Source organism: Ischnura elegans, chromosome 4 (assembly GCF_921293095.1).
Source record: "Ischnura elegans chromosome 4, ioIscEleg1.1, whole genome shotgun sequence".
NCBI classification, from domain to species: Eukaryota; Metazoa; Arthropoda; class Insecta; order Odonata; family Coenagrionidae; genus Ischnura; species Ischnura elegans.
Window position 1 is genome coordinate 63,904,797 of NC_060249.1, and position 14,484 is coordinate 63,919,280.

General features: G+C 38.3%; 1 protein-coding gene across 4 annotated transcripts in view; it reads right to left on the reverse strand.

The window, feature by feature from the left end:
- LOC124157597 (rab3 GTPase-activating protein non-catalytic subunit) overlaps nt 1-14,484 on the reverse strand; it is a 128,539-nt gene that overhangs the window by 103,858 nt on the left and 10,197 nt on the right. For all 4 annotated transcript variants that reach the window (XM_046532455.1, XM_046532456.1, XM_046532454.1 and 1 more), the window contains exons 7-14: nt 13,956-14,113; nt 13,747-13,833; nt 13,402-13,541; nt 11,632-11,881; nt 11,351-11,494; nt 8,158-8,417; nt 5,928-6,103; nt 4,016-4,316 (exon numbers count right to left, since the gene is read on the reverse strand). In XM_046532455.1, the coding sequence (XP_046388411.1) occupies nt 4,016-4,316; nt 5,928-6,103; nt 8,158-8,417; nt 11,351-11,494; nt 11,632-11,881; nt 13,402-13,541; nt 13,747-13,833; nt 13,956-14,113 (1,516 nt within the window). The remainder of the gene's footprint in view (nt 1-4,015; nt 4,317-5,927; nt 6,104-8,157; nt 8,418-11,350; nt 11,495-11,631; nt 11,882-13,401; nt 13,542-13,746; nt 13,834-13,955; nt 14,114-14,484) is intronic.

Genomic DNA, 14,484 nt, shown 5'->3' on the forward strand with positions numbered 1-14,484 from the left:
AGGGGATCAAAAGCTCCGGTTCATGAGGCTCTGTCTATCGCTCCGCTCTGCATTGCTGGATGAATCGTGAAAATGCTAGGATTCAAATATTACCTGGTATACTTGCGAATGGTGCAGCACTTAAGCACAGAAGAACAGGTGTTCCAAACAGAATACCGATCATTTTCAGTTTCAAGGCATCATCATCGGCGATTGCCACTGTGACCTCTAAGTATTGCCAACCGCCATATTTTTACTCCCCAGCTAGCACAGATTTGAACTTATCCTTGGAGAAATCAGATATTGTGGGGATAAGCTTATCCTCCATGTTTATTATTCCTTTTTTCCATGATTTCAAGCGTTTGGGGAGGGGATGCCACAGTACCATATCGCCAAAATTGGCCGCATTGCGGCGCTGACGTCCTCCATTACCGTTAAAGCCATTATAGTGGCTTCATGTTTACATTTTTGTTGTTGTGTATAGCGGTGTTAGTGAGTAAAAACCGTTGATTATTTTGTGTATACAACAATAGTTAAAGTGATAATGCGACCTAAGCATCGTTTTTGTGTGCCTGGGTTCGATGTGGGCTACGCCGGTACGCACAGTTGTATTAAGATTTTTGGCAACTAAATCAAAACATCCCGGATTGTCGTGGATATCGAGGAATCATCGACAGTGCTGTGATTTGTTAACGAATGCGAGGTATTAGTGATTGCAAATGCAAATTTTTAGGGTACTGTGACGGTTGCTGCCGTCCCAACCCTAGCCTTTATTCCCTTGTTCACCATCCTCACCCGTTTCCCATCCTCCCCCTCCCCTTTTTCCAACCCAAGTATGCAAGGTGGAGTGGATGAGTGAGTCGGTGTGAGAGGAGGTCAGCCCCGTTGAATGGCCCAAGGTTTCCCCCTATTTTTTTGTGTATGTGTTGCGTGTGCATCGGAACCCCCTCACTCCCCGATGGGAGTGTATAAAAGCCGAACGCACCGAAGGAAAAAGAGGAGAATAGTAAATCGTGTTGTTGACTGTGCACTACGAGAAAAAGTGAGGCGAAAGGCAGCGATCGGCTTAGAAGACGGGAAGCCAAGTCGGAGGATCCACTCTGAAATCCGAAAGTGGTCGCCAAGGAGGTTCTAGGGGCAGCCAGGCCGCGCACATTGCCGTCTCCAAGAAAAAAGGAGGCCGCACAGAAATAGACGAGCCTGCGTCCAGCCCGAACCACGGCACCAAGGAACGGAGTCATCCGGTGGTCATCCAGGTCACGTAAAGTTACATTGCCCTGACCCCAGTGATACCACCCCTGTCCGTGTACTTGTCCCCGTATGCAGCAATATGCCACTGTTAAGGCACCTTGTGAAATTCATCGACGCCTCAGTGATTTTTCTCATGATTCTCAAACTTAGTCAGCAACGGAACTTAAATGTGCAATTGGGACAGACTTTATTACTTCCCAGAAATTAAAAAGTGTAACGAAGTCTAATAATTGAAACGAGTCTGCTTAACGGCATATATTTTTGACTTTTGTTAAATATTTTTTATTATTATTATTTCATGGTAATTTCTAATGCCAAGTGCATAAATTATTTGTTATTTCATCCCTTCATCACTAATCCAATCATTTTCACTCATCTGGTTAAATATCTCATGTAAGATGTTTCTTATTTTGAATATATTTGTGTGAATGCTGAATGAAAGGGTCCTTGCATTTCTTTGGGTATTCCTACGAAACCTATTTTCCTTCACCTGCCGTCGATTCGTCACGCGCCTTACCCCAATTAGGATCTCTTCACCACGAAATAAGCTGCGAACAGGAATCCCCCGCATTTATTGTAATGCTAATTTAAATCTTTCAATAAATCGTCCTGGCTGGCAACTTAAGGAGGTTTATCATTTATGGGTGGTTTTCGCGGTTTTTCATCCGGGCAACCAACGTTGAACCATTACAGTACATAACAGTAAGGGATTTCGAATTTCTGCTTTTAAAAACCATACGTAAGGTAATTCACCAGTCTCCTCAGTCATGTGATGTAAGGCTAGAACGGAATTGAACAGCAAGATTTATGGTTTACCGATGAAGGTATGAAGAGTGCTCCGTGTTCTAGTGCAATGTATATCGTTTTAAGATGAATTATTCATTAAATATATCGTTTTTAGAGCAATAATTTTGTTTATTTTCCACCTTCTTCTAACGGATTTTTTGGTATGTACCTACCTAAACTTGCGTGAAAGTGTAACATAGTGAAAAAAAACTCATTGTGGAGACTAATGTGGTATTGGCTTTCGATGGTGAAAGATTCAGTGCATTATATTTCATCATGTATGTTATTATATTGCAGTATCCCATGTAGCATCAAATATCTCAGAGGCATCTCACGAGACATGATCTTATAGGCATACAGACCTCTCTGAGTGGTCATATATTCCTCGTGAGATGTCTCTGGAATATTTGATGCTATATGAGATACTGTAATTTAATAAAATGTAATGGTGAAATATAATGCATTGAATCTTTCGTCATCGAAAGCCAATTTCTGTTATTAAGGTTATTGTATTATTTTCACGTAGTTCTCATGAATCTCGCGTGGCGGTGCAGCGATCGTACGCGAAACAGCTGCCACCTACCGGCAATTATACGGCGTAAGGATAAGCATATCTCCAAAAATGCGGAAATACATCTCCAATTTATACCCAAACACGGCGAGGATTCTTCATACTTTATCTCTGCTTTCAGATAGGTTTCGTCATGGCATATATGTATAATACCCTCATATTTAGGGATAAGGCAAAATCTGTGCTAGCTGGGTCGTGGTAACTAACTCGTCCTATCTAACTTCCATCATCATTTATCCATAACTAGTACATAGTAGTTAAAAACATAGATATCCCTTCGTATTTCAAAGGGGTTTTAATAATCTGTTTTATTTCATAAGTCTATAGGGTATATGTGCTCTTTCAAGCAAAATTGCTGCATAAAACTACCAATATATCAACTTAAATTATTGAACTCCATGGATAATATTGACTAGATACCCACAAAAATTATGGAATACTTTAAAAATAAGTGACCAATTTTGGCATTCATCTAATTTCAGACTCTAACTAAAGTAAGCAATGAGCAGAATGGGTAATAAAAAAAATAATTTCAATTAGAAATACGCAGATTGAAAATTATGCAATGATAGCCACAGTATTTGATAGTAAATAATTAAAACTGTTTATAATCGCTATAGGAAAGGTTTTTAAGAAGAATAAAGCAAGATTGAGAAATAAACTCGACTTGGTAACATCGTGAAACACACGGAACACTTGTGTGCCCCTGCAAATACGCTACCCAAAAATCACCTCCATACACCAAAACCCCCTACAACGAAGTCGTGGTTTTTCCGGTCCCAACAAATTCATTGCAAAGAGGTTTAAAGAGTTAAAAACATAGATATCCCTTCGTATTTCAAAGGGGTTTTAATAATCTGTTTTATTTCATAAGTCTATAGGGCAATATGTGCTCTTTCAAGCAAAAAAAATGTAGTTTAAAATTTAGTTCTCTTTAAAATGTAGTTCATTCGTTCCAAGAGGTCACAAGTATATATGGACATAGAAATCCATCAATGATATCGTAAAATACAATCCATACTGTGGAATGAAAGGAAAGTACCTATATCAATAGTCTATGGCTGAAAGTAAACAGAAAATAGAATTTTGTACAATGAAATGTAAGAATATCATTCTCAGTAGTAGTTTTTGATGAGTAAATACTCTTTAAAAGCATATATAAAATTTTAGAGAAGTAATTATTCCTGAATGACCTCTTTAACCAAAATAATTTTGTGGCAACATAACACCTTGCCAAAGACTTTGGCATGGCTAATTTCAGTGCCATAACGCTACACAAACAAGGTTGAGTGGTGTCCATAAAAAAAACTGCCCCAAAGAAGTGGATAAATTACCCTGAGAAAGGGAAAAGGTAAGGACAAATTACCTCGGAATGGCAACATCATAAATAATAATAATAATATTACAATAAGTAATAGCTTCACTTACAAATATTTTCCATGTTTTGTTCCTGGGCACTTGGCTTCAGAGAGACTGACAGAGTAGGAGGATCACCTCCATCCCTCCACCGTTCCATCCCCTTCTCATCTGCTACCATTGTACAATCATCCGGAATGCGCAATTTAAAATAAGACAAGTATTCTGGTAAGGACAGCGCGTGCTCATCAGCAAAACTAACTCGACACAGGGCTTTAGTCTTAGCATTATCTTTAGCTGATTTCAACAACTTCAGCAAAGCAAGAAGTTCCTTCAGTTCATATTCAGACAATTTAAATTTTTTCATCATCACCTGAAACAGACACCAAGAAATCATTAATGGAGACAATAAAAATATATGCTGGAAAACAATAGCAGACTTTTTGGGGAATCATAATCTCTAAATAATACCTAACATTATTACAAGAAGTGTAACATACACAATGCTTTAAAAGCATAAATATAATGATAGTGTTCTATTTCCTGAACATCTGAATATGAATCTCTGCAACAAATTTTAAGTGTCGAATTGCTAAATTTAATTAAAATATACCTGGAGTGATATCAAGTCATCAGCCAGGGATATGAATAGCAGAATTTATTGGGATGTCTCACTACTGGGCCCTTAAATTAACCAAATATTTGAACTCAAAATCAGCAAAACTATAAAAAAACAAGAGGTAATGTTGCAAAAAATCCATTGACATCCAAAACTTTAAATTTCACAGAGATAGCTAAGATTATCATCAACACACCTAAATCTTTCAGCCAGAAACCCATATGAATACGAAAAAAATGAGCAATCAGGACCTACATACTAAAAATTAAATACAATGAAACCGCATTAAAGCAGGTACAGGCTATTGCGAGACCCCTGCCATTACAAGAGATAGCATCCAGCCGGATGCTATCTCTTGTAATGGCGGGGGTCTCGCAATAGCCCGTACTCACTTTAACACAGTTCTACTGTATGTATTAGCTTTTTTACCATTTTGAAGACAGAAGCTATGTTTAAGTTTACTAAAAAGTACAGTGCAACCTCGATAAAACGACACCCCACGGTGCACCAATAAACACTCGCTATAGCGAATTGTCGCTTTACCGGAGGTGGTGCAAATAACAGCCAATATACCTCATATTACTCCTTTATTTTTATTTTCTCGCTTAGACGTGTTTGGTGTTTTTTTGGCCATGGTGTGTTCCATCAAATGCTTTTTATTCATGCAACTCATGGACGTGCGGGTATGCTGACGACTGCTTTCTGCCGCCCGAGGAACAAAAGAAGATCAAGCATTCGCGAATGCTAATGCCACAATATTTTCACCAAAATTAACTACTTATTTATCGAACGACAGTTTACCACATAAATTTGAGACTGAGCACTCCATTAACTTCATTTCTAACAGATCGCTAGCAATTACAGAGATTAAGGAGTCTTGGTGTAAGTTTTTCCGGCGGTGAAACCCTCGCTATGGCGAGAGCCAACACCAAAAGGGCCTCGTAAAAACGAAATTTTTAACATGCTTATTATAGGATCAATTGATGGTGCATCGGCTATCTCTCGTAATAGCGGGGGTCTCGCTATAGCCCGTACTCGCTTTAACGAGGTTCCGCTGTAAATCATTTGCCCCCTTGACTATAAAACTCAAGCACTTGTTACTTGAAGAACAACTGAAATCCCTCCTTCCTGTGGAACCCGATGGTAGGGAATAGCTGAGGCAATAATTTAATACAAATAAATAATTCAAAATGCTGGAAACAAAAACGTCTTACTGGAAACACCACAAACAGAAGCAAAATGGCATTACTCTTCCTCCTGCAATCACGCATTTTTGTAAAGTTGATCCATCGAGTCCAAATATAATCCTGCACGTCACCATTAACATTTAAAAGTAGTACATATCATTTCAAAACCTCATTTTACCTCTTCTTTTTCCTTTTCACTGAGCTGACCAGAGGGTACAGAATTTTTTCTTATGATATCTTCACCCTCAATCTCCTCATCTTGGAATGCATTTTTTGCTTTGGCGTACAAGCTTATTAGCTGCTGCAACTGCTGGCACATGGACCACAATGCAGCAGGTGACGTCGACTCGGATTCTTGAAAAAATTCATTAATTCATTTTTTGCAAGTATTTATAAACAAATTACTTCACAACAAACAAAAGACAAAAATGTTTTAGATGCTCTTTTCCAAGATTGAACTGTACTTCTCCCTTAAACCTTTGGATCTTTGTTACCTGAAAATATGAGCAATAGCTATCTTTTACATCAAAAGACGTCTACGTTTGAAGGTAATGACAGGCTAGTTAGTTTTTATAATAATTATATAAAGGTGATTACTTTATAACAAACAGAAATTATTTTTCATTTATCAGTAGTAAGTGCTAATTACTTCTAAAATATGCACCCATTTGTGAAAATCTTTTAATTAGAGATGGGTCGGTTCCGGTACCTGGATCTGGGCACTGCCGGTTCTTTGCCTGTGGAACCGGTATGGAGAAGCAATCGCATAAAGTCAGTACTCTGGCTCGTAACGGTGGCGAGGATTTGAATTTGGCACCCAAAGCCGAAATATGCAGCGTATTCAAGGCCAAAAATGAAAATAAGATTTAAAAATGTATGTATTACTTTCTGATGGCACAGTGTCCACATCTGCATTGCTGGATGAATGGTGAAAATGCTAGGATTCAAATATTACCTGGTATACTTGCAAATGGTGCAGCACTTGAGCACAGAAGAACAGGTGTTCCAAACAGAATACCGATTGTTTTCAGTTTCAAGGCATCATCGTCGGCGATTGCCACTGTGACCTCAAAGTATTGTCAACCACCATGTTTTTGCTCGGGGTAACTAACTCGTCCCATCTAACTTCCATCATCGTTTATCCATAACTAGTACATAGTAGTCACAAACATTGATATTGTCTGGTATTTCAATGGGGTTTGAATAATCTGTTTTATTTCATAAGTCTATAAGGCAATATGTGCTCTTTCAAGCAAAATTGCTGCATAAAACTACCAATAGATCAACTTAAATCTCACTCCACATAAACTCACTCCACAGTGATTTTTTTTTTTTTTTTTAGTTGTTCGCAAACACACGCATTTGAGAGTTCGTCAGTTTGTCGTTTGAAAAATCATTTCGTCTGAAAGCAGTCGTAGGTATGTTTACAGCGGTGCCCGTGTGGCGGACGTTTCTTCTGTGCAGGCCAAGCTGCAGCCGCTCAGTTTGTTCGTGGTATCGCTGTACCGGTGAGTTGAGCAGTTTAGTGTCGAGGTTATAGGAACTGTGACGGTGAGGCATGCGAATAAGTTGTCAATTAAAGTAATAATTCATTTAAGCTACATCGCAGAATACAGAATATATTTTGAACTGACTCACAAAATACAACAAATTAACGGATGATGTTGTCAGAAGTATAAGGTAAAAATGTTGAATTTTAAAAATCAAAACCTGGAGAAAGACCCAGTGGCTGGCAGATGTAATGTGACACATTGGTCGATCATGCATTCTTCAATAATGTCTAATTTAAACTTTTTTATTGAGATAATAACATTATGTCTTTAAGTTTTTTTACAGAACTTTCCTGCTTATCTTTAGCTTCATGCTTTATCCTTCATCTTTAGTGAAATTATTTTCATTCACCTCTTGTGGTTGTTCATTTAAATTTGCCATTAATTCAAATAATAACAATTCATCCATGGAACTGGGTTTCAAGAATCGAGAACTGTTGGAAAATATGAATGCATAAATTTGGTGATGTATGTATTTCCTATGTATTTGTGATACTGGGTGTATCGATACTTTTGATCGATACTATTGATTGTTAATTGTCGGTGCGGTCTGGTAGGTAACCAGTAAATAAGATGGTGTTCTTGGAGTTTAACTTTTTCTTTTCTTGCTTGTGTCACGTCGATGACTGTTTAATTAATAAACGCAAAGTCACGCAAAGTCTATGTATAAATCATTCAACAAGAACCGATGGGGGAGAACCGGACCAGTACCGAGAACCAAAAGAATTTGAGAACCGACTCATCCTTACTTTTAATAAACAAGGCTTTCTTTTCTAAACTGATTCTTTCTTCACCTATTCCAGACTTTTCACCCAGTTATTTTGTCAATGCACTAGAGGTGAGAATGCATACACCTACCAGCACTGTCAAGCTGTAAACGCTGTAGCACTGCATTAATGGCAGCAAGAGACAGGTCCACTGTGGTATATCGATGAGTGGATATTGTCTGAAGAGCCAAAGCAAGGCTCTGGCTGCAGTGCAAATCGCCAAGAAGGCTGCAAATCTCACTCTGAATGGCCATGGAAACCTCGGAACTGCATGGTGGAGCACTGCTTCTTAAGGACTTCTTAATGCGGCGTATCAAATGAAGATCCTTCACCTTCTCACTACTCTGCTCACTATTAATAAAGATTATCATGAAATCATAAAAAAAGAAGATAAAATTTAAAAACCTCATTTTGACAATCACAATAAATGTACTATGGTAACTGTATGGTTACAGAAACTCCTTTTGGGCCTCAAATTGTACGCACCATTATTTCAAGTACAGTACCTACTAAAGCTTAATATAATTGAATGGAGTATGCAGTAAATATGTATTCAGTTAACTCTTGAAATGGTGCATGCATGAGGGTAACTATTAGGAGCTCAAACGTAGAAGAGATGTGACAAAGTAAAATGAAATACAAACAAATAATTAGAGAAGAACCACCGCATAATGAACACCAATATAATTAAATTTCTCAATTGCAAAGATTTTTCTGCAGTCCTGACCAAATTTACATGGGGGACAGCCCTCAATCCATAAACATGCCTAAGGAAATATGTAGCCAACAAAATTGCTCCTTATAGTCAAAAATATTTTATGTATAGCAATGGTGAATGATTACTACACAGAATACAGTAGACTCTCGTTAATATAAACACCCTTATTACAAAGTTCTCCTTATTACCAAGTAAATCGTTGGTTCCGACGAAAAGGCCTAACCAATATACAGTAAAAGAATCTTCACTAAGAAATTTTCTTTATTACGAAATTCAGTTCTGGTCCCAGGGGTAACAAAGTAGACTTTATTACTAAACTAAGTTCTACGGATAAGCAACGGCATTTGAACACTAACTAACAGCATTTTGTACCACACTAACAGTATTTTTATACTTTACGCTACGTCATAATCATTGCGCTATGTTTAAGTTCTCCTCGTGCACTGAGCCCAAGAGCGTCAATTATAGTTCTTTCTTCAGTAGGAGATACTTCAGTAACCACACAAGATCATATAATAAGCTTCATTCAACTGTTCAGCGTTTCGCCCGTTCTTCCTTACCGTGGACAGTGATTATTTTCGTCTCCGGCTGTGTCACACGCCCAGCTAGATCAGTTCGTCACAATCATAAGAGGACGCACAATTGTGATGAAGTGTTGCATTCTGCAGGATAACCACACTCCTCGATGCCTTGCATAGGTTTATAAATTTATGAGCAAGGTTTCAAGAAACGCATGTTTGTACATTGAGCACTTACTAAATTTGGGAAGATATCAATCCTTGATTGAGTCATGCCGCATTCTTCTTTTGAGAAAATGAAACAAATGTGCTTGTTTTTACATATTAGCACTAATTTAACCACGTACATATATTATGCACTTGACTCTGATGCTATTTCGAATTGTGACTAAAAGTATGGGAGATTGAAGAGACAAGAATTTTGACAAACCATGTTTTTTATTCGACGATTCCTAAAAGAAACGTTCATACCAACTTCGGTTTTACGAATCTCTGTAGGGATGTGCAAGTAGTAGTTTTTGATCTCGAGTCGAGTTGAAAACTACTCGCGTGTATTGCATCGCGTTGAGTCTGGCAATTTGATAACTAGGCAATACAGCACAGCATTCTCCAACATATTCTCATTTCTCCAATTCCCCTTGTGATTTTTCTATTTTGAATGCTTAGCTTGATGTAAAAAGGAAAAGATAACGCGTGACATTGATGGTAATTGAATCACAATAAGGAGATGAATGAAAATTAATGTCTTAGACAGTTCCTTAAGTGCTATTGAAATGAATTTACCTCTGTTGAAGGGAGGGCGCTATTTTGGGATTATATAATGCTTGTTAAAAATACCGCTCGGAAATTAATTAATTACAGCCAAACTAAGGCCCATTCAATAGAACCACTATCAGTTCAGAGATGTGTTCGCCATTTCGAATGCCATAAAAAATACGGCACTGAAAAAGGTGGAGCAAGGTACGTGGTCTCCCCTTATTAGTTGCCTCGACAGCTCTGTAACTGAAACTACTCGACTCGAAATTCGTAATACTACTCGAAACACTGGAGTTGAGTATATACCAACTACTCGACTCGAATTCTTGAGTACTCGCACATCCCTAAACCTCCAGATTTTCAGTCCCGTGAACTTCATAATAATGAGTCTGCTGTAACTTATTGCATACTTTTTATGATGCACAAAGGTTAAGAAAAAGACTTCGCTGTTTCACAAAATAAAATATATTTGCGACCGGTTTCGATACAGCGTATCATCATCTGGCAATTACAAGTATCAGTACATAGAATTTTACCCTTGAAGGCGTTAGAGGGGCGGTGGAGTGGAGGTGGAGAAAGGGGGGGGAATGGGGGAGGGGGTAATCTCACCATTCACCACTTTACAATGTTTTTTCTGAGAAACCATTACGGATGCCACTCACCACTCCATAACACCCCTCCCCGTGTTTCGTCATCATACACCAACCCTCGGCTACCCCGTGCAGTGACCCATCAGCGACGTACTTCCCAAACCTACCTTCCCTTCCCTAACCCCCTCCCCCCTTTCTCCACCTCCACTCCACCGCCCCTCTAACGCCTTCAAGGGTAAAATTCTATGTACTGATACTTGTAATTGCCAGATGATGATACGCTGTATCGAAACCGGTCGCAAATATATTTTATTTTGTGAAACAGCGAAGTCTTTTTCTTAACCTTTGTGCATTATGAAGGAGTTTCACCATGTTACGCCAACCACCATCGCATTTACTTTTTGTGACTTCTTGAAATTGCTAATGGTGGTACCTACATGTCAAACTAAATTTTGGAGCTTAATAATTTGCTTACAGAAGACAACTACATACTCCCATTTTCAGGAAAATCTCTTATTTTATAAACATGTTCCTATAAAAATGACAAAATATTTAGGGAAAAATAATTTAAAATAATGTACAGATTAGAAAACCAGCACTTCTATAGACATACAATTAACTTCATTTTATGGCAATCTTTGATTTTTGCACCATACATAACTATTATATCGTAATTTTATTATCATTAATAAAAAAACTTACCTCAATGCAAAATGGAAGGGAACCAATATTTCCTTTATAAATCCACTTGGTTCAATAATCACACAGGAGGACTCACTGTGACCTCTTCTTTTCTTGTGCGTTACATTATTAGTACCAACTAGCCCATGATTCATGTACAAAAACCTGCAAAGATCATATCATGGGCATCATTATGTAGATGCAAACTGTAGCAGATGAATCAGATAAAATGAGGATTTCATTGAAAAAGGAAAAAAAAACAAATGGCACCTTGGATAATTATTACATATAAAAATGCATACCTTGTTCCTTTGGCAACAGGAATAGTGGCAATCTTAGAACCCTTCTGTACAGACAGCACTTGCAAAATGCTGGAGCGGGGACAGTGAATAACTAGGAAATGAGCCTTGCGAAAACCATCCGGAGGAATAGGGGAGGAGTGAGGAGATGGACTTCCCTCATAATCACCCATTTTGCACCTCTGCTTTTGCTGCTCAAGGTGCAAAGACTCTTCCATTACCTCCATCCAGCCACAGTGAGCATCCCTATAACCTAAACATGAGGACAAAATAGGTATGATGCATTATAATTTATGCATTAGACAACAAAAATCAATAAAGACATTACATTGTGAAATGAAAAGCAATGGCCATCATTAGTTGAAATGTATCCACCAGAAAGTTTCAGATGATGAGGAAAACAAAACAACTCCATACGTAGGAATAGTAACTTTGGCATTTCCCAATAGTTGTTTTATTTTTTTTGTTTCTCTTCTGCTTAAAATGTGAACTTTCATGGAAGTAAGTGCTATTGGTCTAAAATGTGCTCATTCCGCCCTTACCCTAATTTCACTTAGAAAGAACCCGAGAGGGAGGCCACAGATGTTCAAAAGACACAGTAATGCAGAGCTGGAGACCAGAATGCACGTCTTTCTCTGAGAAATGAGGCTGTAGAGAGTTTGCACCTGATTAGAACCGCTATGGTGGTAGTTATCTGTCAGCGTGGCGTGAAGATTATTAAAGCACATCACACATCTAGAGCTAAGCTCTCGCCTCTGATCCAGATTCTCACTCTGCCGCCAATCATCTAGTCCAGGGGTCTCCAAAATACGGCCCGCGGGTCGGATCTGGCCCGCACACTCGTTCCAAGTAACGCACGATTCTCGCTCATTTAACTCTGTGAGACGCCGCTAGGAGCATTGCAGCACTGTACTGCACGTCAAAGTCATTTTCAACTGTTCGTAAATAAGAAATACGCCACAGGATACTTCAGAAGATGTTGGAATCGAATACTTCAGTCATCGGCAAATTTGCTATCCGGCCCGCGGGGCGATTCGGAACTTGGAATGTGGCCTTCGTGGCATAATAAATTGGAGACCCCAGATCTAGTCTACCAAAGAAGAAACCAGGAAAGAACACCAAACATTCCCACCAAGGGGCCGAACCCCTTTTGAAATTTCATGATTCCCCATGTTCCCTTGCCCCACTGACATCCCCCTACATTGGGAACGAATACATACTAAACATCAGAATTGCCCCAGCTACTTACAATTATTCCAACAATGCTAGTTTTCATTGTAGTGCCTGAGTACCTAAGATGTAAAATTGAGCTTATTATAATACATATTACTGATTGTGCTATCCCAATTTCTCTGTGACTTGTTTTGAGTAAGATCCTAATTTCTAACCCCTACTAACTCATCAATTTTGTGTTACATCATAATTTAACTTTTGTTTTCAGTTGCAAACTTGAATTTCTACTTCTAGGGATAATCTCATCCTGCCTTCCCATCTTCTCCTCGTGTCATCTCACTTCCCAATTTTCCCGTTTAATAACGTCACCCCACCCTGTGACCTTCTCCTCTTGGCTCATGTTGTTTAATGAGGGATTATTTTTTGAAATGTATCCATGATGTGGACCCCAACTTTTTGAAAGGGGCCAGCATGATTTTGAATGCAAATGGCCTCCTCATCATTTTTTTGGGGGAGGCTTTTTTCACATCAGATAGAAAAAAAATACATTAAGAAGTCAGGCATTAATTTCAGGATGAAGGGACGCATCTATTTCATTACCTTTCCATAGTCTGACAGCTATTCCTTTGAAGTTATCCACCAAAATAATTCTACCCAAGTTATCAGTGACTGCAGATAGCCTTCTATTTTGACTCATCACAATATTGCCCCCGACTCGGAGTGGATCACAGAGACCAAACCTGAAAAACACCACAAAAGATTCTTTAATATAGTTTATAACCAGCATAAAGTCTGGATGAGAATCAGACCTTACCACTAATTTGATACAGCAATGCTTCAAAAGAACAAGGCAACCTTGGTTAAAGTCACCCTATGATGTTATTCCCCATTAGTGAAGAACTACATATTTTTCAAATAAAATGAACAAATTCATTTTAAGCATACCTGCATTCCATTGGATCAGCAGCTTCAGAGCTTGGTCTTGTTTCAACGGTCTTTTCCTGAGTGTTCTGCCCACCAAATATCCATGAGCTAAGAATTTAAGAAAATAAAAATTATATGTAATTTTAATCATATTCAAACAGGTGATTTTCATGACATTCCATGAAAGCTAACCTCATTTATTTATGCTTGTCAATAATTACAAATATTACCTGACCGTATTTGACAAAGTTCCAACAAGTCGATCCGTAACAGCACGAGCAACATCTCGATAAATAGTTTGCCGCCCAGCACCCTCCACATAATGATGAAAACCAACAAATGGCTGAAGTCCCGTGGCAACTACCATTGAGGTATTTGGTGGTCTTGGCTGCAGAGACAAGTAGACACTTACAGACATAGCATAATGATTGCTAAAAATAAAACTATAGCAGCCTATACACATAATTAAATACGACAGAACCAGGAGAGACTTCTTTTCATTCAACATGATTATTATTGAAGTGCTAAATAATCTTCTACAATAAAATTGGTACTAGTCAGTCAATTTTATTAAAATTGCCATTCTGTCCAAATACACTTCAAAATACTATTCTCCATGAAAAATACAAGTAAAAGTGTGCCTAATGACAACAAAACACAGTACACACATTGTTCCATAGATGAAAAAATTGCTAAGCCACAAAGACTTAGGCAAAAAGTGTAAGACACTTAACCTCCCTCCACCTCATTATGAATGAT